Source organism: Zingiber officinale, chromosome 8B (assembly GCF_018446385.1).
Source record: "Zingiber officinale cultivar Zhangliang chromosome 8B, Zo_v1.1, whole genome shotgun sequence".
In the NCBI taxonomy this organism is placed as follows: Eukaryota; Viridiplantae; Streptophyta; class Magnoliopsida; order Zingiberales; family Zingiberaceae; genus Zingiber; species Zingiber officinale.
This window is the reverse complement of record NC_056001.1, coordinates 1930043-1955705: the sequence shown is the minus strand read 5'-3', so window position 1 is coordinate 1955705 and position 25663 is coordinate 1930043. Positions and strand designations below refer to the sequence as shown.

The 25663-nt window shown below is 38.5% G+C and overlaps 2 protein-coding genes across 3 annotated transcripts; one reads left to right on the top strand and one right to left on the bottom strand.

The window, feature by feature from the left end:
- Window positions 1-46: 46 nt before the first annotated feature.
- On the bottom strand, window positions 47-11928 carry LOC122014467 (regulation of nuclear pre-mRNA domain-containing protein 2-like). Of its 2 annotated transcripts, none has more exons than XM_042570698.1 (8): window positions 11538-11928; window positions 10254-10334; window positions 9156-9403; window positions 4112-4228; window positions 3843-3990; window positions 2055-2197; window positions 1927-1962; window positions 47-1191 (listed from the first exon to the last, which is right to left on the bottom strand). In XM_042570698.1, the coding sequence occupies exons 2-8, from the start codon at window positions 10330-10332 to the stop codon at window positions 388-390; spliced, it is 1575 nt and encodes a 524-aa protein (XP_042426632.1). In that variant the 5' UTR covers window positions 10333-10334; window positions 11538-11928; the 3' UTR covers window positions 47-387. The 2 variants fall into 2 exon arrangements, with proteins under 2 accessions (XP_042426632.1, XP_042426633.1); XM_042570699.1 differs by having other exon boundaries at window positions 2055-2194.
- Window positions 11929-13397: 1469 nt separating this feature from the next.
- Window positions 13398-15334, top strand: LOC122014469 (probable beta-1,4-xylosyltransferase IRX10). The gene is made up of 4 exons (XM_042570700.1): window positions 13398-13708; window positions 13865-14253; window positions 14324-14565; window positions 14648-15334. The coding sequence occupies exons 1-4, from the start codon at window positions 13603-13605 to the stop codon at window positions 15165-15167; spliced, it is 1257 nt and encodes a 418-aa protein (XP_042426634.1). The 5' UTR covers window positions 13398-13602; the 3' UTR covers window positions 15168-15334.
- The last annotated feature ends 10329 nt before the right edge of the window (window positions 15335-25663 follow it).

The window sequence follows — 25663 nt, the reverse complement described above, 5'->3', positions numbered from 1 at the left end:
ATGCATTAATTAATTTTCTAAACGCGCATGGTTGATGTCGAAATGATAGACAAAAGCCTGCTTCCATTTCACTCGAGAAGAAATTCATTTCTGAGATGAACAGCTAAAGCATTCACAATTATCGACTGTTCCATTTCCATTTCTCGAGCATCAGACAACGATGAACATGCCAGAGCTGAACCATAAAATAAGAAAACCACCATAATCTAAATGAACTTTTCCCTCAATCTAAGGAGATGGATAAACCATTGGTTCTTCATTCAGCTGATCTGCAAGTCTTACCCATTATATAATCTCTGACCCCATCTTGGGGAGGTAAAGGAACACGCACATAATGTACAGAAACATAACTAGTTACTTGAACATCTAAAAGCCTTCTCACTATTGTCAAGCCAGTGGTGGCGGCGGCGGTGGAGGCGGCGGCAGTCTTCGAAAAGGTGGTTGGTCGGCATAATTGGATCCCTCTGGTGCTTGAAAACCGTATTGATTTCCAGTGACCGGGTGCGGTGGAAAACCAACCATCTGGTAATTTGGAAAAGGAGGTGCCGGGGCATATCCATAAGTGCTTGCTATAGTCAAATCAGCAAGGGGTGTGAATGCTGGCGCTACTGGCGCTACTGGCAGAGGTGGTAGCGGTGGTGGCGGTGGGAAAGGTGTTAACGGCGGCGGCGGTAGCAGCTCCACAGTTGAGTCTGGGTAAGTAACAGGTACAGGTGGTTGTGATGAAGGCTGATTCAATGTATTAGGATGCAATGGCGGAAAGGGTGGCACGAACTGTGGCTGCGGTTGAAATGAAACTCGAGGATCATCCTCGAGTTTCAATCTTTTATTGTTCGACTGAAGGTCTTCTTCAATTGTGGGCCCAACAATGCCATTGGAACGAACAAACTGCTGAGCATGATCTTGCATCTGAGTAGAGATTGTTAAGTCTGCAAGCTGTGGCGCACCTGGAACAGCTTCGAAAGTCGAGGATGTAGAGGCTACAAGCTGTGGCACATCTGGAGCAGCTTCCAGAGTTGAGGATGTTGAATTTCCGGCCTTCTGGTTCCCTTCTACATATTCAAAAGCATAATTGCTCGAAAAGCCAGGAGGTCCATGATCTGGCGATTCCAGAAGTCTTCGATCTGGTGACATATCAATATTAAATTGGTTGCACAAGTTAACTGATAGTTGATACCCAGATTGAGCTGCCTGGAGAACAATTCAGGAAACAGATTATGAATAAATCTATAACTTATAAAGCAGTAAAATATTAGCTTTTATAAAAGTGTCAATCACTGCCAAAATAAAGAGTAACCTTAACTGACATAAGAGATTTTGCTAAAAACAGCACCACACCAGAAGATTCAATCATAACCTTCAATCCAATTATGTATAAAAAAACCAGTAATATAAACCACAAATAGGTCAGTCTCCAATATGGTTCCAAGCATCCAACCAAGATTTATAAAATATTTTTCTTCTATTTTTTAGTGAATTGAGATACTAAACTTAATCAAGATGTCAAAACATTCATACAACTATTTATTTCCAAGTAATGCTGTTCCAAATAGTTCCTCAGCATCATGGCGAAGAGGAAGAATGTGTCATGCAGATTCTCAGTATCATGGTGAAGGGGAAGAATGTGTCATGCATTTCGTTGAGGAGAATATACTTGACCAATAAGATTTGAGTATTATTTTCTTTTATCAATCACCACTATTAGACCCACAACTTATTTGATCCTCTTGGTGTTTATATATATATGCCATAATATTCCATCTCTGGAGCTAAATGTTCCATATAGTTTTCATAGATCTTTTCTTAAAAATATGATTATGAAAACATATTTCCATCAAAGCTTACTATATAGAATCATCGCAACCTCTTAGAATATGTAACACGACTGAAATTACCAGGAAATTTTTAATGCTACAAATAAAATACCTTCAGCTGTTGGCGAACTTGGCTATACTTGATTTCCTGTGCACAAACCAATTGGAAAAATATTTAAACTTATGAAATAAGCAACATAACAAGCGCAAAACATTCAAAAGTATGAACCAGCAAACTACCTGCTCAAGTAGTGCTTCTTTTAAACAGGCAACGATAATTGCTCTTGTTGATTCAACAGCCTTCAATTTTTTTATGGAGTCTCTTAACACTTCATGATATTTAACCAGCTCCTTCACTGTTCCAGAACCATGGAAGTTCCCTGCTAATCCATATAAGAATAAATGGCAGACACACAAGTTAAATGCGTATGAAGGATGAACGAACAAGGCATGAAGCCCAGAATGGAAAGGAACATAGTTTGTTGTATTCCACACAATATGGGTTTCATGTCAACACTAAATATTAAGGCCCAAATAAGTCACACGCTAGATATTTTAAATTTGAGATAGAAAAACATGGAGTTGAAGTCGAAGTCGCACTAGATATTTTAAATTTAACATAGCTGCAAAGCACTATAGCTATATATCAACATGTGATGAAAAACATGTCCATTGCAAAGGTAGAAACTAGATATGCCAGCATGATGTCATAATTTTTTTGAATCAAAAAGAAGAAAATTAAATCTAAGTTTCTTCAGTTTCATTTGAGACTGGACCTTGAAAATTAACATTGACTAAAAATGAGAATCCTGCTAAATTCCTGAAGGAAAATAACAAGAAACTCTCTAATTGCAAGTAGGTTGGCATGTTGCCGACTAGAACCAAAAAATTGGACGATGCACTACTTATACTACAATGAGTATAAGGTAGATAATCTTCTAAAGTAGTTAACGCAAGGGCATAGGCTTTTACTAATAATAGAAGGTGTATAATTGCATGGTAAGTTATCACTTCTATTGAATCTCTCTTTTTTAGTCAGTTGTAATTTCACCACCCTTTTACCATAATTAGACCTCAGTTATAAAAGTGTATTACACAAAATAGAAAGAGAATAGTGCAAAGGACAGCATTAAAGACATCAAATAACAGAGCACCATAACTGAAAGACTAAACTAAAATGAAATTCCACGTTGGCACCTAAAGTTTTGTTTCCTAAAAAGTACCATTAATTTGTGACCCCTAAAAATTGTCATTTTGGCCTGTGACCTTCCCAAATTCCTGATGTCATCCACAATTGTGGGCAAAAGTGATGAAATATTGCTCACATGACCACTAGGATTGAAAATATTGAGGAAAATTATCTTTTTGCTCTGGGGATATTTAGGATTGCTAGTCTTTCACAATCCCGAAACTCCTCCAGGAGCAATGGCTGACAAGCAGCAATAAGCAAGATGCCAAGGGGAAGCAGATGATTCTCATGCCAATGAGTGAAAAGCAGATCTATTGTGTATTATGGGATAGCATAGCACTGGTGCAAAGCCATTTTTATCCAACAGTTCCGCCTCATCAATCATGCAAGCAGCATCCAGCCACTTTTGCTATACTTGTGGATGACCTTGGATGATGTTAATTACTTTGGAAAGTCAGGGGACAGATTAGTACACCATGACTAAATTCATACTCATTTAAGAGGCAAATTGAGACTGAATTGATAGTTTGATACTCATGTAAGGCAAACTTGAGATGATTAAACTTAACGAGTCAATTGAGATTTTTTTTTTCTTGTTTTTTGACTAAATTGAAAATTGTCTAAATTTCATCATATTAATTACTATATTCGCCAAAAAAAAAACGGCTCCAACACTACCAGCATCATTATTACATTTAACTTGCAGAAGTACAATAATACTAAAGAAATTAGAAACTAATTTTCTCCATGTAATGTGAGTTATTTAAGAAATATACCAACTTCGATAGAACAACTATTACTCACTAAATTTAGAGCAATTAGCTAAACTAGAAACTTACTTTGATTCCACGTATCCGTTTCAAAGCTCTCAACAAAGTTAACGGCAGCTTGACAACTGTCCAATAATGTTTCTTCGTCAAAGGGAAACCCTGATGCATCACTATAAGCTGAAATTAGTTTCTGTAGCTGCTCGCCACCAGGTTGTTTCTGCAAATAAACAAACAAGATGTTGGTGCATATATTCTTGATGAAAAGGTTATGGCATATGAAGGTCACTGTTGCATCAATGTGTCTATGTGAGGCAAAATGATTTAGACCAACTACTTACCAATTTGTAAGAAATACCCTTCCCATTTCGATTTCTACTATCAATATTCTTTGTCAGCATATCTTGTTTCAAAGATTCATGAGAGCCAAAAACTTTGCGTTGTTCCCATATATTGATCTAAGGATATTTAGAAGAACCAAAAGAGATCAGTATATTCAGTAACTTAATTTTGATGAATATAAAATAACATATCTCACAAAGAAAGCTCCTGAATAAATAGCTTTACTGTTGAATTAAATCTAATGTGTATATCTAACAAAACAAAGCCTACAACAAGGCTACTACTAAATATCAAGTCCAGGAAGCATATGTTTAAGTAGCCTTACCGCAAACAAAAAGGCATGTGGATGACAACTTTTAGTAACAAATATAGCAATGAAAAAATGATGAGAAGAGCATAGCACCATTAAATTTTTAGTACTCCACAGATAGAAACTAGAGGAAATTTCATTTTGTCCTCCAGATAATCCTTTTTTGATTCAATTATTGTCAAAATGCCATAGGAAATTTGTTCACCATTTAGGTATATGAAGTAAACAAGGGGAAACAATTCCTTCTGTCTGACCCTCTCTAGTCTTTACTTGAACTTTCATTCACTTCAATGTAGCAAAAGTGAATCATGGCCACATTTTTAGGAAGAAAATCTAGGGGAACAATTATCACTTTATAGCTTTTAAACTAAGGCTAGCCATATTAGACATGAGTCGCTAAAACATCTGCCGACTTGACGTGAAACATTAAAAACCAAAATCCTCAAAGTGTCACGAGAGGTCTCGATTATATAAATGAATGAGACGAATTGATCTTTTTAAAGAGAAATTAACTTTTAAAATCACTAATATTTTTATATCATATAAGTTAATTCTTTAGATGAATCTAATTAATATTTGATCTTATAAAAATATTTTCTAAAATATATAATCATTTTTCTATATTTTATATGATTTTATAGGAACTGAAATAACACGACCTGTATGACACAACTAACACAACATAACGTGAATTGTCACGAAAGGGGAGTTCCATTCAACTAAGACCTTAACTTCTCTGATCCTTTTGAGGTAGCTTATAGTAAGTCTACAATAGAGATAGAAAGTACCCTAAGCCATGAAAGGCACATATATAATATTAAGGTTGTCAAATTGAGGTTCATGTAGTAGATTAATTTTTTCATATTAAGAACTGTAAAGCTCGGATTAGTAAATTCTGCACTTACTTTTAAATGAGTAAAAAATAGATAATATCCTAGTTAAAACACACACACAAAAAATTACTAAAGCAAACAAACTAATTGTTACCCATAATAAAAAATTATAAGTTTGAATAAATTGTTCAAAAAACACAGTGTTGTCTATTCATTTTATTTGGCATCGACATTTAAACGGACAAGCGAACGATGACCATCTAATTACTTCTAATAATTGAAAGAATATCATCAACCTCATCTTTGATGTCGATTCTAAGTCTTCATGTCATCAAAGTGAATGAAGAGACGAAGACAATGACAACACAATGTGAAGATTGCTTTGACATGGTAAGACTTATTATTCTCACTTATTCTCCACTACGAGCCCGTGTGTCAAGATTTGTCTTTTTTTCTTCTCTCTTTTATCATTGAGTGTTGATTTTATCCTCGCTGTCAACTTTGAATTTTTTAACTTATCATTCTCCTTAAAGTGAGTTATGACTAATTTATAACTACTTTGTGCACACCCAAGCAACTAAACCTATGATTCATTCAAACAAGTTTGAGTTGAACAAAATAAGTACTTTTGATGTAAGCATCATGAAGAAAAAGTAGTTGTTATAGCATTGTATGTCATCCTCATTGGGGTGGTGGGTTGACCCATTGGGGTTATCCTGCACTTGAAGAAGTAGAAAAGGAAAAATAAAGTGATATACTTTATCTTCTCATAAACATGAGTTAGAAAAATAAAGACCAAAAGGTACTTTATATAAGCTACATTTATATTGCAAGTGCTCAATTATATGCTTGCTACTTATATAATATTTTCCACATTATTGGCAATATAAGTTGCCGTTTATTATGCATTTAACCATATATGGTTGCACCAGTCAATTTGATAAAAATAACTTAATTTAATTGGTTTGAGTATTACTTAGTGATATAGCCTTGTATAATTTTATGTAGTACACCTGAATTACTTGAAATAGTGATGTGCCAATGATGATGCTGACAAAATATCATTACATTTTTTTAAAGTGCAATTATTGATTGGATAATGTTGAATAGCATACTTTTTCACATATATATATATACCATTATGCATATTTTATTTTCTAAAAAATATGGACCACATAAGCCTCATCGTATTGCACCCTTTTTGGAAATATGCATTATGAAGTTTGCAGATAGCATCATCTTAAGAAGACCTACTATCTTATGATTGATAATAAGTACTTGCCTTTTTTACAAAATTGCAAACATTTAAGATTTATTTGCGTGTTTAGCAAGATCCATTACAATAAGACTCAACTTTCATTTAGGTCATCAGGTCAATTTTCTTCAACAAAGGGAACTCTTGTTTGTAGAAGGGAGGGAAAGCGCGGTATGACAGCTCCTTCCCTCCATTTACATTAAGTGGAAATGAGCAAGAGATAGAGACAAAAGAGTTTCAGAAAGTCAATTTGTCCACAATTTGCCTTCATCTAAGAGAATAAATGAAATAAAATAGCATTAGTACCCTCGAAGTGTTCCCAAGCCAATCTGCCTCTACAACCACCTTTGTCAAGCTCTCAACTTAGCATCTTGCCAAGTTTTTTCGATTAACCACAAAGATTAACAACCTCATTCTTGTCGATTTTGTGAGGTTCCACAAGTTTGTGAACTTGAGAATGTAATAATCATGAGTCAAGGAACTTAGCTCATTAAGGACGTTACCAATAGCACCCTCACCTATACAATCACATCCTTCTTCTTTAGTCTTATCTTTGTCAGCTAGATTTGGGATACGGATAACATCCAAATCCCTATCACCAATAGACAGGTGGTTCACCTTCGTTAGATTATTTCTTCATTTAGTCATTTTCTCTTCTGAAGGAAAACTTTGGTGCAACGGTAAAGTTGTTACCATGTGACCTTGAGGTCACAGGTTCAAGTTGCGAAAATAGTCTCTTGGAAAATGGAAGGTAAGGTTGCGTACAATAGACTTAATGTGGTCCGATCCTTCCCCGGAACCCCGCACTAGTAAGAGCTTCGTGCACAGTACTACCCTTTTAAGTCATTTTCCCTTCTCCTTCATTATGTGTTTCCAATTGTACAATTACACTAGTTAGTGAAATAAAAAATTGAATTAATTGAATTGATTATTACTCAATGATGTCGTCTTGTAGAGAACTCAATAAGAGATCAAATTTATATAGCATACCTCAAATACTTCGAACAAACACCTCTTAACGATGATGACATTGACAATTTGCACACATTTTTAAAGTGAAACTATCGATTAGATAATGTCGAATAGCATACTTTTCCATATATATAGTAAGTGTTAATCATTTTATTTTTTTATTTTTTACTGTGGACCATATAAGCCACAACTTATTGTGCCCATTTAGCATATATGCACTATGTATTGGTTAGATAGCATAGCACTTTTATAATTCAAAACTTAGTAAGGACTAATATCTTGGCTTATAAAACTCAACTTTCAACTTTAATGTAAACCATTAGGTCAATTTACTTCATTGGTGAGAACTCTTCTTTGCAAAGAGGTGAGGAAAAGCATAATAAGACAATTTCTTCCCTCCAATTCCTTCAAGTGGAATTGAGCAAGAGGTAGAGATTGAAGACTTCCGTAAACTCAATTTGTCTTTGATTTGCTTCCGCCGAGTGTTATTCCCAAGGTATTCTGCCTCTATGATCACCTTCGTCACGCTCTCAAGTCGGTATCTCTCCATTTAAGGAATCGAGGATAACGAATCAACATGATTGACAAATTTGTTTTTGTTGATTTCATGAATTTCAAATGTTCACAAATTTCCTATGAGTGCAAAAGGAGTTAAGTGGACAATCGAGGAGCTTAGCTTGATGAGGTCACTGATGACACCCTCACTTCCACAGCCACATCTTTCTCTTTCCTCATCTCTGTTACTAGATTCAAGAAAGAGACCAACGACATCAAAAACTCTATCATCGTCGTGATCATCACAGTAGAATTATTTCTTCATTTTGTTTTATAAGCCTTTCTCCCTCTCCCTTTAGTGATATCTACAATTACAACTCGCTGCCCCCACGGATCAACTTCTACAAAATGCCTCGCTGGTGCCTAATCTCCCCCCATGCAAAGGGCCGCCGCGCTAGGGAAAATGTCCCCCGTGATTTACCCCCTTCCAGAAAGTGTGGGGCCGCCCTAGAGGAACCGCTAAGGTGACGACTTCACCTTTTGCTCCAATACAATTACAACTCTCCTTTTGCACTTCTCCCCCCTCCACACACACACAATACATTTTAATAAGTGAAATTATCATGCAAACTTGATCCCTCTCCTATTAAATTGTGGTTAGACTGGAGCTCAACCGAAACCCTTGGTTTCACCCTGAAGCTATCCAAAATAAATTTTGAATTATGACACTATTTCTGTCGATTTAAATTGCTCGAAAAATATTTATAAATTTTGGGGACTCTATAATGTCCATTAAAACTGAAATTTGACATAAAAAGAAGTCACTTTTATTAAAGATATTTTAAAGTGAAATGAGATCTGACACACTGATCATATTTCTTCCTTCATAAAACTTTTCCTTCATGTTGTCTTGTAGGAATTTTTACCTCATAGTTATTTACATTTGCTAAAGCTAGCATGCACTTAGATAAAGTAGGATTCATGATTCCAACTATCATAAGCATTAATAAACAAATATGAGATGCTCAATTTCCGTTACACAGAAGGCATAAAAAAGGTGCAAAAGAGTGACAAGAAGATCATAATGATTAACAAAAACTGAAATATCTTAAAATAGGAAAAGCAAATTAACTTTTCAGCCAGAACAGAACAAAAAGGAATTACTTGTCTTCACTTACCAATCTATGCACAATATTTTTTTCAACATCGTTTCCATTATCAAGAATGCCATTGAGAACATCAGGAAGAACTTTCCAAAATTCCTCAATAAACTCCAAGCCCTTCCTCCTGCTATTTTGAACAATATCGTTGGCTAAAAAGAGAAAAGATATTCTTTGATCTCTTGAAGCTAAATGAAATTGATGTAGCCACATTTCCACAACCTCCTTTGCTTTCTTTCTATGGAAGATACACCAATGTGACAAAGCTATTAAAGTTAAGTCAATTCAACAAAGCCTAAGATGGATGAGTAACAGTACCACGAGTGTGAAATCGATGTAAAGACCAATACTAACCAGCATTGTTCAGACTAGAACAAATGAGAAAGAGTAACGAGAACTCTGCAATCACAATTAGATTACAATTATATTGTTTCTATTATGTGCTGAATAACATTTTTTTATTCTGTAATAAAGGCTTCAGATAAAGTGAGGATTGAGGGGCACTTACCATACAAACAGATAATAAATCTTCACTAGTATTTTTTTTTCTAATTGTCTTGTTCTTAGTATCTGATGAGATCTAGATGGCTACAAGCAACCCATTCAAACATAAAAGGAATAATGCAAATATTGGAATCCAATAACAAAACAAAATAATAAATATATAAATAACTGCCTGAAACAGTATCAAGAACAAAATCATGCACAAAAACTGAATAAATAGTTGTGCAAAAAAGAACCCAAAAGGAAAGGAAGCCACACAAAGATATAGCTTTTTTCCAACTGATGATTTCTGAAGCCAAACTAGACAGAATGTGACAGTTACGTATGCGTTATGACTGATCATTTGAAACTGTTTTTCTTGTCATAGAACATGGCACAATTATTAAATTATTTAGGCACCTGAATATTAAGACAGTAATATGATAGCTCATGTCCTGTACAGCACATCAATTTTCATAACTAATTAAAGTTAATGATAATATATACATCTATAGCACAAGTGTCTAAGTAATTCAATAAAAAGTTCTAAAATCTGAAGAATTTCCAACAGGCACAAGCATTAATGGTAAAACAAACTACTTTCCAAATTGATATATACCAACAGAAGGATACTCTCTATGCTATGTTGTGTGCTATTAAGGTTAAGAAGTTTGTCCGCCAAAATCTGCTCATTGAATGGCCCATTCGTCATGCCTGAAATATACTTCTGGTAGTTAAATATGCCAGACGACATAGACATTTCAATAGATCCACTTGAATTAATAAAATCGGAATGCATAAAAAAAAGAGAAATGCAGGTATATTAGGAAAATCCAGAAAACAGTATCAATAAAAGATTCCTTCAACTATTAGTAATACATATTTCCTTTTTGAATCAGTTTATGAAATAAGAATCAGCCAAAAGTCCACTGTTTAAACCATCTTATCAAAAGAAGTGACACTCACATTAAAACAATAGAGAAAATCCCATTTCACCCCTTAAGTTCACTTTCTTTTCGATGCATTCTAGAGTTTTAAGATCATCAAAATTATCAGATCATTCTTTGTGTACCTGTGATGTTTCATAGCACTTGCAGTATGTTATACTAACCTCACAACCAGTTTGATTAATCGTATGTGAAATGTATAAGAAAGATGCATGATATCAATTAATTCTCTTAAAACAACACATTCTTACTTAAATATCAACTAGCAAGTGTCAGGATGATTAATTAGCAAATATTGTTATGGCTATCTGACACTGTAGGTAGTATTCAAGGAACATTAAATGAAAAGCATTTTGAAAAACTATTGATCCCTATAATGAAATTAAGTAGATTACTTTCCAAAATCTACAAACTTCTATCTGCCTGTTTGAGGGTGCAATAAAAACACTCTCTATGCTTGCTTGTTAGGAACATTTTATTCTTTTGCAGAAAAAATGAGTTTACTTTCAAGTTTATGTCCCTTCTTTTAGGGTTTAACAACTGCTACATTGCACTATTCAAAAATAATCAGATGAAATAAATAGACAGAAATTCTGAAACATTATATTTACAGCTTATGATGAAAATAGTAAGTAGGGGATCATGATTAAGACATATCCAAACTTGCACGATCTGGAAACATATGGTAAGAAGATCAGATGTAGCATTCAATATCTAAGTACCTCAACAAGTTACCCTTCCTCACTACATACAGAATATATAGTCTATTACTCAAAAACTGCACACCGCTATTCAGAATTATAAGTAAAGGGGGGAAAAATAACCTCTTTTACAAGATAACAGTTCAGAAAAAAAGATAATAGTTTGCACAAACGCGCATACCCGAAACTTAAAAACTTTTCAAATCAGAAGCAAAAGGGAATGTGAAAAATAGGACACCGGAAGCACAATAATCCAGAACCAATCAAACCTGCTAAGACTACCGCCGCCGAGCGGAACCGCAGTAGGTCGTCAATGAAGTGGGGAGATAGGAAGGTTGAGGCATTCTGGTCGCTTTATGAAGGCAATATAGGCAGTAGGGGGGATGAACTAGGGTTTCCCCTCCCGGCCTTAAATTGGCAGGAAATTTTTTCATAAGAGGGAAGAAATCATTTGCCGCTTGGCGTCGTCGAGGAGGGGATGGAGTCTGCCATCACTCGCCTGGGGGTTTTGACGCCAACAAGCGGAATCGATTCGATGCCGATGGATTCAGGTCGGGCTGCGAAGGGCTGGGTCCGAGATCAAAACGTGATCTAGCGTAGATTTGCTCCGTGTTCTTGGCTTCCGTTTTCCCCATTGGATTGACCACTATCCTCCTATCCCTCCCTAAAATACCCTTCCTCCTTTATAAATACTATTTTGTTTTTGCATTGCACTACCTTTTTTTTTAATAAAAGAAATAACACTTTACACCTTGCAATTAAAAACTATTGCATTTTTCACGCATATGTAATTTAAATTATAAGCAAACTTGGCAGGTTAATTAAGTACTGTGCCACATTACATACTTTGCAAATTAAGGCGAACGTAAAATTTTATCCAAATTTTTAAAACTAATGGCAAATATTTTTATTCATTAATTTTTATCTCTCCTATATTTAGATTTATTTTTATTTATAGAAAGGATTTTAACAATTGTAGTGATTTTTTTTAATTAAGAATTCAATCTTTGCAACCGATTAATTTTGATTCAGTATTACACAAAATTTTCATTATTGGTAAATCTAAAATTGTACCGTAGTGTATCAGACACTGAATCGACCATACTCAAAGGGACGACTTTGACCCGAACAAAAAAACATGGAAAAGTCAACCCCGAGTCAACGAAACTAGGACGTCAACCACGTTAAAAGAAAAAAAATAGATTCGCAATACAGGAAAGAATCAAAATGGCGGCTTGTACATTGATTGGAATAATACTGGAGGATCTTATTACGTCCACTACTGGTCATCCCTTCCTCTGTTTGTCTACACCAACAACGACTGTTCCTCTGTTTATCTACACCAACAACAACTGATCCTTTTAACTATCATATTATTATCTATTAACTAAAGCATCGAGTTCGAGTCCTCTTATGAACATTTTATCCGTCGGATATAGTTGATTGAAAATTCTTATATAAAAATTGGAGTGGTATTGAGATTCCCTAAAAAAAAATTTTGAAGATTTTTGGAGTATAAGACCGTGAAACAGTAGGTCCAGTTATCATAAAAAATTTATCCTATTTTAATTTTATTCCTGAGGTTATGGTACAACAACACAGTATCTAAATTGTCATTTAAATATCTACTGTTTGAATTTTAATTATGATAAATTTATAAGAATTTTTTATTTAAATGCATCATGTAATTAAAGGATTGATCGAATCGATGATCCCAAACTCAACGATATTACCCACACCCTGATTAATTTTTCTTTCCTCTGTTTGTCTGCGAGTAGAGACTACTTTATTCTTATTCCCTGTGTCTCCGATCCTTTGCTACAAGAGCACTTCGTTCCTACTCCTCCAAATCAGATTCAGCAAATCAGCTGATTAAGCGACAAAAGCTTCTTTAATCTTTGCACGCAAATCAACTACAGACCAACTCCCACCCACTGCCATGTGATGCATCATTGAAGGTTACGTGGTCCTTCATCTATGCGTCGACATGCCTGTCCTTTCCTCCATCGATGCCGCTGCTTGCCACTCAACAATGCGCGGTTTTATCACGTTGATTCAATTTGGCGGATTTATTAACGATTTTAATTTCTCCATCCCTCGCTGTCTCTGTGTCACTTTTGACAGAGTAAATAAAGGCAGCGGCCCCTTTTCTTGGTTGGACAAGCCAACTGCTCCTCTCCCGGGTCTTAACTCTCAGGCTGTCGGTGTCACTCGACCTCGGTTTTCATCTTGCCCTGTAAAATTAGGCACCGAGCTGTTCGATTCATACAAGCAAGAGAAGGAATTCCCGTCTTGCAGAGGAGGGAAGGAAACAGCTGCTGCCTTCGCCTGATCATGGAGAAGGGGATCTGGGGCTTTACCATTCTCATTGTCTGCAGCTTGGCATCCCGAACTGAGGGCTTGGGTATGGATCAGAATCGGCAAATACTTGGCTTTCGAGGTGACTTTGAGTTCATTGTAGGATTTATTTCCTAGTAAAATAAGTTCCTTTTTACCTTTCCTTTTTTTTTTTTTACTTTGTAATGAATTGTTTGATCTTTATCTGGTTCTTTATCAGTTTTTCCATGATCGGCTTGCTCTGTTTCCATGATCTCAGGAAATGCTGGTGACGCATTAGACGATGATCCTGTTGGGAGGTTGAAGGTGTTCGTCTACGAATTGCCCAGCAAGTACAATGTCGACTTGGTAAAGAGAGATCCAAGATGCCTGACTCACATGTTCGCTGCAGAGATTTTCATGCACCGGTTCCTGTTATCGAGTCCTGTTCGAACACTCGATTCCGAGGAAGCTGACTGGTTCTATGTCCCAGTTTACCCAACCTGTGACTTGACCAAAGATGGCCTTCCTCTGCCCTTCAGATCTCCGAGAATGATGAGGAGCGCAATACAACTGATTGCCTCGGAATGGCCTCATTGGAACAAAACTGAAGGAGCAGATCACTTCTTCGTCGTCCCCCATGATTTCGGGGCATGTTTCCATTACCAGGTAATTAATCAGTCGAGAGCACAGTTCCTTCCCAAACAGCACTGTCTCAATTTCGTATCTATGGTTGCAGGAAGAGACTGCGGTGGAACGCGGAATCCTCCCCCTTCTTCGACGTGCTACGTTGGTGCAGACTTTCGGGCAGAAGAACCATGTCTGCCTGAAGGAGGGATCAATTGTCATTCCTCCATACGCCTCGCCCCAGAGGATGCACGCACACTTGCTTCCTCCAGACATCCCTCGCTCCATCTTCATTTACTTCCGCGGATTGCTTCACGACGGTATGAATGATCCCGAGGGGTGCTACTATGCGAGGTATGTACGTCTCTCTCACCTTCGTAGAGTAGGCTGGACTTAGCTTGAGAGCTAGCTTGACCCTGATTGTACAAATTACTAGGGGCGCTCGGGCCTCGTTATGGTTGAACTTCAAGAACAATCCCATCTTCGACATCTCGACCGAACATCCATCGACTTACTACGAAGACATGCAACGCTCGATTTTTTGCTTGTGCCCGTTAGGTTGGGCGCCTTGGAGTCCCCGATTGGTGGAAGCCGTGGTGTTCGGTTGCATTCCCGTGGTCATAGCCGATGACATCGTGCTGCCTTTCGCGGACACAATTCCGTGGACGGACATTGCAGTATTTGTAGCTGAGAAGGACATCGTGAGGTTGGATACGATACTGACTTCGATGCCGACAGAGATTATATTGAGGAAACAGAGACTGCTCGCGAATCCTTTGATTAAGCTGGCCGTGTCTTTCCCACAGCCTTCGAGACCGGGGGATGCCTTCCATCAGATACTGAATGGCCTTGCTCGTAAGCTTCCACATGGAAGCAGCGTTTACTTACAGCCAGGGCAGAAGGTTTTGAACTGGACTGCGGGCTCTGTGGAGGACACTTATCCATGGGAGAAATAGATAGATGTAGAGAGACCCTTCAATACATTATATTTATTTCGACATTGTAGTTACAGCAAATCATGCACCACCTCCCCAACTAAAACGAAGGAAACTTCAATGTCAAGAAGAAAAAAAGGGGGATGAAAGCTAGAACTGCATTGTTGCAGGCACTCCAAATTAACTAAGCAGCCTTATTTGTGTGCATGATGTATACGAACAGCTTCACCAGTGTTAACTAATTTCATAGTCCTCTTGCAAGCTCCTTTTCTTGGCAGGGAAGCAGCGGCATACGACTCTGCTGGCGCAATTGCTCGTAGAATTTCCTAATGAACTCCTCTGCCTCGTCGTCCACCTTGGCGGCGCTCTGCCCCAGGTACTCGTCGTCCGACGAGTAGTTAGAGATGCGAACAGCGAAGGCCGTCGGGGAGAAGAGGACCGATTTCACAGCTGCACGCCGAGGCGAGGCGTGCCGGTAGGAATCCTCTGGCTCCGCCACTGCCACGGCGCCATGCAAGCACGGAAGCAAGTAGCCGTGGCGGCGCTTGCCGGCCTTGTAGCGGCGGCTGTAAGAGATGGGGTGATTGGGGGTGTTGCTGCAGGAGAACTCGTGCTCACGCAGCCCATAAAGAGGCCTCTCCGGCCGCCGGCGGTGCAAGAAGTCACCGAGGGATTCACCGAGCAGCTTGATCTCCAGAAGCAGCTGCTGCTGCTTCCAAGCTAAGCTTTTCCTCATCACAAAGAGGGCGACACGTAGCTGGCTCCATAGTGCTTTGGCAGGCGAATTACGGCCAGTTCGAAGCTCCATTCCCTCCAAAGTGAATCCAAGGATGTGGAAGAACAGAGCAGCAACGAGCATATTTATAGAGAACTCACGAAACCCCAAGCAGTCCAAAGGCCATACCTGTCTGAAAGGATAGTTCAGCGGCGACACCGCGTTGCCTCGGCAAGTAAACTGCTCGGAAATTGACCAAACAGTTGACTCATGCTAAGATCTCGTTGCTCGGTAGGCAACAACTGAGAAGCTTCAAGTTGGACCTGTTTTTTTGCTCCAAAACAAAACAACAATAATACTACTAAGAAATTAACTGACAATAAAATATAGATAGTTGACTGACCGAGCCATTTATAAATTATGTTATACCATTGACATAATTGTCGAAGCCGAGTTTTTAAGAACTAATTAAAATTACGAGTAAAATGATGATTTAATTTTAAAAAAGGATATTTAACAATAATAAAAAAGCAAATTATAAAGAATAAAATGAAATTCTAGATGGTCTGTCGATTGCTTGGACGTCAATCCATCTGCTCGACGACTTTTGCGCATTTCAGTGTATTTCTACGATCCCTGTTCATTGACCTTGTGTGATATAATTTTCATACTTTATACATTTTTATACGGGCAACCGTAAATATGAGTGATGTGGTCAGATGACGCGACTTAAATTTTAATTTTTTAATTTTTTTTCTTTGTTTAGTAAGGACTTTTTTATTTTCTCTTCCTTTACTTATCTCTCTTTCCAAAAACAAAAAATCCTAAATCCTCTTTGTCATGAATCTGCTTCTCTCTTTCTCCCCTTTGAATCATAGATGCAAGTCATCTTCTTCAACTGTCTGTTGCGTCAAATGAGTTAGATCTTTACTTATAACTCTCCTTTTTCTGCTAGTGTTTCAATATCTATATTCTATATTGACCTTATGAAGGTTTCAGCACAAATGTTGAGCGTATTTTCTTTCACAACCTTATTTTATTTCAAAACCAGTACTAATGTGATGATTTTGAAAAACCAGTACAAACGTTAAGCTGTTTTTATTTCAAAACCAACACCAATATGGTATTGGTCTTTTAAAACCGGTACCAACTACTAACATCATATTGACACTGATCTTTCAAAATTAACACTGACTAGCAGCACATTGGTGCTAGTCTTTCAAAACTAGCACCGCATTAAATCTTTAGCTTTCAAAACAATTAGTGCTACGTCTTTCAAAACTAACATCAACTTGGTATTATTTAAAAAAAAAAAAATAGCACCACGTTGGTTTTTTTAAATCTAACACCAACTTGATTGTGATTTTTAAAAAATCAATACATCCAAAGCAAAAAAATCATTGCATATGAAACTTCCAAATAACACTTAATTTTTTAGCTTCTATTCTCTTTTATCAATCAACTACAAAATTAATCATGAAATATGGTAAAAAAAATCAACTATAATGTTAGTCCTGGTTTCAACACCAACGTATCTAGTATTACAAAGTAATTTTTTCCTAGATTGTATTGTTATTATTATTATCATAATTATTTTATAATTCACATTGACCTTTGTAGAATTCTTCCCTTTCTTGCCGACAAAAAAATTTACAGGCATACTATATTTTGGATGAAATTTTAATTACAGTGAACTTCAAGAATCAAGTAAGAAAAATGTTGCTTGACTTATAGTTGTCCAGTAACTGATATATTATTTGTGCTTCCACCAATATAGTTGCTCGATTTTTTAAATCATACATTTTACATTAATGAAAAAAAAAACCTATGTGATGATCAGGTATACACTCCTCAAGTTAATGATGATTGAAAGCAAAAAAAAAAAAAGTGGGATGAAATTTGCATCACTGGAGGAGCCATTTTCATTTTATAATCAATATGTACAAAAAGCCGGATTTAGCACAAGAATAAACAATAGCCGGAAAAATAAGAAAACTAATGAAGTAGCCTGGAAAAAATTTATATACTTTAAAGAAAGACATACAAATGTTAAACGAAATATGTATGATACGGTGATAAGGCAGGACCCACCCTGCGGAGGATAGTTACCGAGGTGAAGGTCAAAGACACGACGGTCAACGCGCAAATATCATCGACCGGTCAGGCGAGCATGCCCCGACTGAGGGGAGAAGGTCCCGATCCGACCTCGCCTTCGACGCGGGGAGGTGTCAAACAACCAACGCTCAATGGAGTAGGGGATGCCAGACGGAGGAGTCGATGTGCAGAAGTCGTGCCGAGCGGCTCTCCCGCTCGGCCAGGCACTAGGATTAAGCATTGGCAGAGTGGAACTTCGGCCGAGCGGCTACCCTGGTAGGTCGGGCGACAGGATTCGGCGTTGGCGGAGCTGAACTTCAGCCGAGCGGCTACCCCACTCGGCCAGGCGGTAGGATTCGGCGTTGGCGGAGCAGAACTTCGGTCGAGCGACTACCCCTCTCGGCTAGGTGGCAAGGCTAGACATTGGCAGAGCGGAACTTCGGCCGAGGGCTACCCCGCTCGGTTAGGCGGCAAGACTCGACATTAGCGCATTGGATCTCCTGCCAAGCGGACGTGACACAACCACAGTGGAACGCCGCCCGAATGTACGAGACATAAGGAATCCATGCATGGACAACCAGAAGATCGTACGACGGAAGCTTCCACTGTCACTTCAGAGATATGCTCGGCTTGTTAAGATACTGTGTCAAAGACACTACCAACAAGTCTTTTCAAGAAAAATTTAGGGAAGCGTGTCCGCCTTGGGGAGCATGCACGCGCGCTACAGGAGCTCTATATAAAGGGGGTCCAAGATCGACGAAGGTATGCGATATTCACTGTTTGTGCTGCAGTATTCTTGTTGCTCCGCCTTATGCGATTATCGGAGGGTCAATGTCGGGGACCATTCCCTGGCTCATCACTGACGTCATCTATGTTGCAGGTCCGAACGGAGTCTATAGGCGGTCAGCGGGAACGCCACATTCTCAACTTTCCATCTCTTCAACTTTCCATCTCTTCAACTTTCGGGCAGGATCAATGTAGATATAAGGTGATAAAATAAAAAAGACATGACCACATGGCGAAGTTATAACTGGTTGTAAGTCAAAGATTTCATTAGTAAAGAAATAAATTGGACCTAATTGGGTTTTCTTTGATTACGATATTAATTCAAATAACAAATTTGGTAGGTGTTTTTTTGGGGGGGAGGGGGGCAGGAAGATTGGCAGATCGGTCAGGTAAAGTGGCATATCACATAAGAAGTTATGGTTCTGTGACTCACACAAGAAGTTATAGTCACGTGCTAAGTGGCATGGACCTTGATACTGATCTTGCAAAAACCAACACCAACATGGTGTTGATCTTGCGATACCATAACCACATTAGTGTTGGTCTTTCAAAAGTAGCACCAAGTGGCTTTAGCTTCTCATTGCCAAACTTGGTGTTGGTTTCCGAAGATCAATATCAATGTGGCTCTGATCTTCTCAGACCAACATCAGAATGTATAAAAAGATGAAAATCATTTGGAACAACGTTGGGAAGGTCTAAAAAAAGTTAATGAGGGCATATTCAAACTCTTATGACACATACGATGTTGGATATTGGGGCCTTAAATGGACCAAAACGATTTTGAGGAAGGAAGTCATCAATTGTTGAAAGTCGTAATTGACTTCAAAATTGAAATCTATGATTCGTGTAGATAGATTTAGACTATTAATTTGCTCAAAACCGATTAAGGGTGAATGAGAAATTAATGTTTAAAATTGGCCCAAAATAACATTTATTATTTATTAATAAAGTGCATGGGAGAATAGTCCCACATCGGAAATTCTCGATGTGTGTTCTCTACTTATTAATGAAGATGTGTTAATGGAGTTAACACAAAAATAAAAGGACAGGTGCTCCCTTAGCCCAGGGTGAGCAGGTGCTCGCACCTGTGAGCCCGCCACGTGCGCACGTGCGCAATGGACGCTTTGTAGGCGCACTTTGCACTCGCACGTAGGCGGGATCTGAGGGTCACAACTCCTCAGATCTGATGGATGAGATTGAAGTGGGCTTGGTGAAGGGTTACAACCCTTCAGAATGGATGATCTAGATCGATCCAGCCCAAGGAACACATCCACTCACCCAAAGGACACTCAACCTCTTCTTTCAGTATAAATAGAACCCTCCAGATGATGGAATATTAACTCAATCCTCTCTTCTCTTCCTCAAGCATTCATCTCATCTTGTGCATTCAAGAGTCCAAGAAGTCTACTAGAAGGTTCGCTGGTCTCGGAAGTCGGAGTGCTACGATTCCAAGACGTTCATCGTCGTTGTATCTTGGGAACGAATTGCAACAATCCGTTAAGCACCGTAGCGGAGCAATATCGTTTACGGAGATAGTGTCGAACACTAGCCTCGACGATCAGTTTGCATACTCCAGAAGCTACCCGGGATTAACAGTCGTAAACGATATTATGTGCAAACTGATATGGCTACCAACGACATTCCGACGGTCGTACCGACCGTCGTTCCGACCGCCATTCCGCACGGAGAAAAGCTGGAGAAATTCACCGGAACCGACTTCAAAAGATGGCAGCAGAAGATGCTGTTTTATCTAACAAAGCTAAACCTTGTACGGTTTTTGCACGAAGACACGCCAGTCGCTACGGAAGGTAGTAAGGCTGCTAGCGATGCGTGGTTTCACGGAGATTTTCTGTGTCGCAATTATATACTCAACGCCTTGGACAACATGTTATATAACGTATATTGTTCTCTGGAGACGGCGAAATCTTTGTGGGAATCCCTTGAGAATAAATACAAGACTGAAAATGCTGGATTGAAGAAATTCATCGTCGGTCGGTTTCTGGATTTCAAGATGGTGGACTCAAAAAGCGTCTCATCTCAAGTCCAAGATATGCAATTAATACTGCATGATCTGGACGCTGAAGGCATGAAGCTGAACGAGACATTCGCAGTTGTTGCGGTAATTGAGAAGCTCTCTCCGTCATGGAAGGATTTCAAGAATTACCTAAAGCACAAGCAAAAGGAGATAGGGCTGCAAGACCTGATCCTTTGGGCAAAAGGCGATAACGCTCGCCCCCAGTGCCCCCGTGGACCTCGCCCAAGGCTATCACGAGGGGGGTTAATCACGGTAGCCGAAGGGGTTAAGGGCGCAGTGGGTTGAGGGACACGGGGATAAGGGATTTACGCCCTTGCTGCCGCCGCGATTCGAACCCACGTGCTCATTGGGCAAACTACTGTGCCTTAACCACTTCGGATAACCCCGTGGGACCTACTGCAAGACCTGATCCTGAGGCTACGAATAGAGGAGGATAATCGAAAGTTATCCGACTCTAGAGGAACCAAGCGGACTATAGACGAAATGTCCAACCTGGTCGAGCCGAACGCTAAAAAGCCGAAGCAGTTCAAAAAGAAGGCTCAAGCAAAGAAGTTCAAAGGCTCCTGCTACAACTGTGGAAAGGCAGGACACCTGTCCAAAGACTGCAGACGCCCAAAGAAGCCAACCAAGGGGCCAAAGGATGCTGCGAATCATGTCGCAACCTCTCTTGAGGACTTGGATCTCACTGTGGTTGTATTTGAAGCCAACTTAGTGGATACCAACTCGAAGCAGTGGTTCATTGATACTGGAGCAACTCGTCATATCTGTTCCGATAAGGCGATGTTCTCCAAGTATACTCTGATAAATGGCAGGAAGCTCTATATGGGTAATTCCACGACGTCGCCAATTGTTGGACTCGGAAAGGTTGTTCTGAAGATGACGTCCGGAAAGGAGCTAACACTCATTGATGTACTCCATGTTCCCGACATCAGTAAGAACCTAGTTTCTGGAGCGACATTGGTCAAGGCCGGATTTAGGCTAGTGTTCCAGTCAGACAACTTTGTACTTACGAAGAATGGTGTCTTCGTAGGAAAGGGGTACCTAGAAAAGGGTCTATTCAAAATGATTGTAATGCCTGTACTCCGAAATTTTGATGGTAATAAAATAAATGATTCCAGCTATGTTGTTGAGTGTTTTAATTTATGGCATGATCGACTCGGACATGTGCATAATAATACTCTCAAACGTCTCGTCAAATTAAATTTATTACCAAACGTCAATGTTGACGGAACACACAAATGTGAAGTGTGCGTGGAAGCAAAAATGACGAAACTACCTTTTCATTCGGTGGAAAGGACAACAACTCCTCTAGAGTTAATACATAGTGATCTATGTGACTTGAAATTTGTGCAAACTAGAGGAGGTAAAAAATATTTTATTACTTTTATCGATGACTGCACAAAGTTCTGTTATGTCTTTCTTTTAAGAAGTAAAGACGAAGCCCTAGAGACGTTCAAAACCTATAAAACAGAAGTTGAAAACCAACTTGACAAACGAATTAAAATAATTCGAAGCGATAGAGGTGGAGAATATGGTGCACCGTTTGATGAATTTTGTACAGAATCTGGCATTATCCATCAAACAACGGCGCCTTACTCACCTCAATCAAACGGTGTTGCCGAACGTAAAAATCGGACACTAAAAGAAATGATGAATGCCTTGTTGATAAATTCAGGCTTACCTCAAAACTTGTGGGGGGAAGCAATATTATCGGCAAATCACATTCTCAACAGAATCCCTCATAAGAAAAATGATAAAACTCCATATGAACTATGGAAAGGCCGCGAGCCATCGTACAAATACCTAAAAGTGTGGGGGTGTTTGGCAAAGGTCGAAGTACCTAAACCAAAGCAAGTAAAGATCGGACCTAAAACGTTCGATGCGGTATTTGTCGGATATGCCCATAATAGTAGTGCATATAGTTTCCTAGTTCACAAATCAGACATTCCTGATATACATGTGGGAACAACCATAGAATCTCGGAATGCGATATTCTTTGAAAACGTATTCCCAAATAAAAAGGGAAACGTTGAAAGTGATAATAACAGAAGTTCAAACAAAAATGACGTTACCGAACTTAGCTGTTATAAAAGGACTATTAACGATCAAAGTGAAGAGCCACGTCGTAGCAAACGGGCTAGAGTTGAGAAATCGTTCGGGCCAGATTTCATGACTTTCATGTCAGAAATTGAACCAAGAACATTAAGTGAAGCTCTCTCTAGACCCGATGCTCCAATGTGGAAAGAAGCTGTCAATGGTGAAATTGAGTCTATCATGAATAATCATACTTGGGAATTAGTAGACCTTCCTTCTGGTAATAAACCATTAAGTTGTAAGTGGATACTAAAACGTAAGTATAAAGCTGATGGATCAATTGACAAGTATAAGGCCAGACTTGTAGCCAAGGGGTACAAGCAAGAGGATGGTCTTAATTACTTCGATACATACTCACCGGTGACAAGGATTACGTCCATACGAGTGCTAATAGCCATTGCAGCACTGTATGACCTTGAAATACATCAAATGGATGTTAAGACTGCGTTCTTAAATGGTGAGTTGGAAGAAGAAATTTATATGGAGCAACCCGAAGGGTTCATGGCTCCTGGAAATGAGAAAAAGGTGTGTCGACTTGTTAAGTCGTTGTACGGACTTAAGCAAGCGCCTAAACAATGACACGAAAAATTTGACAAAGTAATGCTGTGAAACGAATTCAGAATAAATGAATGTGACAAATGCATTTATGTCAAAAATACACTTGAAGGCTATGTAATTATCTGTCTATACGTAGACGACATGCTAATAATGGGCAGTAATCATGATGTAATCATGACTACAAGGAAAATGTTGACCAGAAATTTTGATATAAAAGATATGGGTCAAGCAGATGTTATATTGGGAATTAAAATTCTCAGGACATCAGAAGGGATAGTTTTAACACAATCCCATTATGTAGAATCTGTATTGAAAAAATTCAATGCGTACGATCTCTCTACAGTGAAAACACCTATGGATCTAAGTCAACACTTAGCGAAAACCATGGTGAGACCATATCGTAGTTGAAATATTCTCGGATAATAGGCAGTTTGATGTATCTCACAAACTACACACGTCCAGATATTGCTTGTACGGTCAACAAACTGAGTCGTTTTACGAGTAATCCAAACGACACCCATTGGAAAGCATTGATGCGAGTTCTCAGATATTTGAAATATACTATGAACTATGGATTACATTATGGAAAATATCCCGCTGTGTTGGAAGGATATTGTGATGCTAATTGGATATCAGATACAAAAGACTCCAAATCCACTAGTGGATATGTATTCACGATCGGTGGGGGAGCAGTATCTTGGAAATCCACTAAGCAGACTTGCATTGCTCGGTCAACTATGGAATCCGAGTTTATAGCACTAGACAAAGCAGCTGAGGAAGCTAAATGGCTGCGGAATTTCTTGGAAGATATTCCGAGCTGGATGAAACCTGTGTCTGCCGTACTAATCCACTGTGATAGTCAATCGGCGATTGGAATGACACAGAGTAATATGTATAATGGGAAGTCACGACATATACGTCGTAGACATAATACCATTAGGCAGTTGATCTCGAATGGAGTGATTACAATCGACTATGTTAAGTCCAAAGATAATTTGGCAGATCCTCTAACGAAGGGGTTGAGTCGAGATCAAGTATACTGCTCATCAAGAGCAATGAGATTAAAAATCTACAACTGAAAACGACTGTACCGGTAACCCAACCTTGTTGACTGGAGATCCCAAGATCTTGGTTCAATGGGACAACGAAGTTACAGAAGTTGTGGTCCAGCACATTAGATAGTTTATCTCTATCTCAATCCTAGGATGAATTTGTGTTGTCCTACCTCATGTAGTGAGGTTAAGCTTATGCTTTTAGTGACTTCTATACCTGATAAGGTGGAGTATGGTGGTGTCGGCCTTTTTGCATGTCACAAGGTGCTCCAAATTAATAAAGATTGGAACCCATTTAAGCTAAAGAAAATGCATGTAGTAAGGAGTCCCAAGTCGTATTTTTCCAAGGATAACTAATATGTGTGTGCATTCTAGAATTGGTTCCAATCAAAAATCTAATTTAACTTGAATACAACTAAACCCCAAAAGTACACTAGAACAATTTAAAATGACTCAAAGAAATGTGTTTCTTATCCAAACATTTTCCACTTCATCTCAACACATTAGGATCAATTTAGTATCAATGAATCGAATTCTTCCACTAACGAATTATCCAATCTCACACATGATCAGCAACATATAACTGAGGTAAACAATCCGAATATCAAGTTAATCATTCAACAATAAGCTCCATCTCAGTTTCACAAATTGAATGCAGAAAATAAAGATTAGCTAACTAAATTACCGAAACTAGAAAACTTATATTAATTCAAACCTCTAATTCCAAACTAAAACTAAATTACAAACTAATTGGTTAGCTTAATAACATTCAGATTGCAAAAGTTCAACGAATCTGGAATTGCAAGTAAGAACATCAGGATTGGGTTTTGCAGTAAGAAATTCAGAAAGGAATTGCAATAAATTGAAACAAGAAGCAATGATAAGGAAGATGAATCAGATCTGATGATCTGAGCAAGTTCAAAACAAATCTAAAAGACAAGGATAAAGAAAACAAAACCCTAAACATTCCTTAATTCAAATCCCGTAGCAAACTTCTCTAATCTGTTGTAAAACCAACAGAAATGCTCTCGGAACCCCTATAAGCATTCAACAACAATCTCTGAGCTTCCAGCTATTACCAGGTGATGATCACAGCATCTTGGAAACCTCCCTTACACTCACATTCATCTGGTAATCCCATCAGCCAAAGAAAACAGAGCTCAGGTTCTGTTGAGTTTGCAAC

Bases quoted from the DNA above. Each gene is read 5' to 3' on its own strand.
- LOC122014469 (XM_042570700.1), top strand. From the start codon at position 13,603: ATGGAGAAGGGGATCTGGGGCTTTACCATTCTCATTGTCTGCAGCTTG. The intron at 13,709-13,864 runs GTGACTTTGAGT...CCATGATCTCAG, and splicing joins GCAAATACTTGGCTTTCGAG to GAAATGCTGGTGACGCATTA. The intron at 14,566-14,647 runs GTATGTACGTCT...ACAAATTACTAG, and splicing joins GAGGGGTGCTACTATGCGAG to GGGCGCTCGGGCCTCGTTAT.
- LOC122014467 (XM_042570698.1), bottom strand. From the start codon at position 10,332: ATGACGAATGGGCCATTCAATGAGCAGATTTTGGCGGACAAACTTCTT. The intron at 9,404-10,253 runs GTATCCTTCTGT...TAACTTTAATAG, and splicing joins CACACAACATAGCATAGAGA to CTTTGTCACATTGGTGTATC. The intron at 1,192-1,926 runs GTATTTTATTTG...ATTGTTCTCCAG, and splicing joins AAGTTCGCCAACAGCTGAAG to GCAGCTCAATCTGGGTATCA.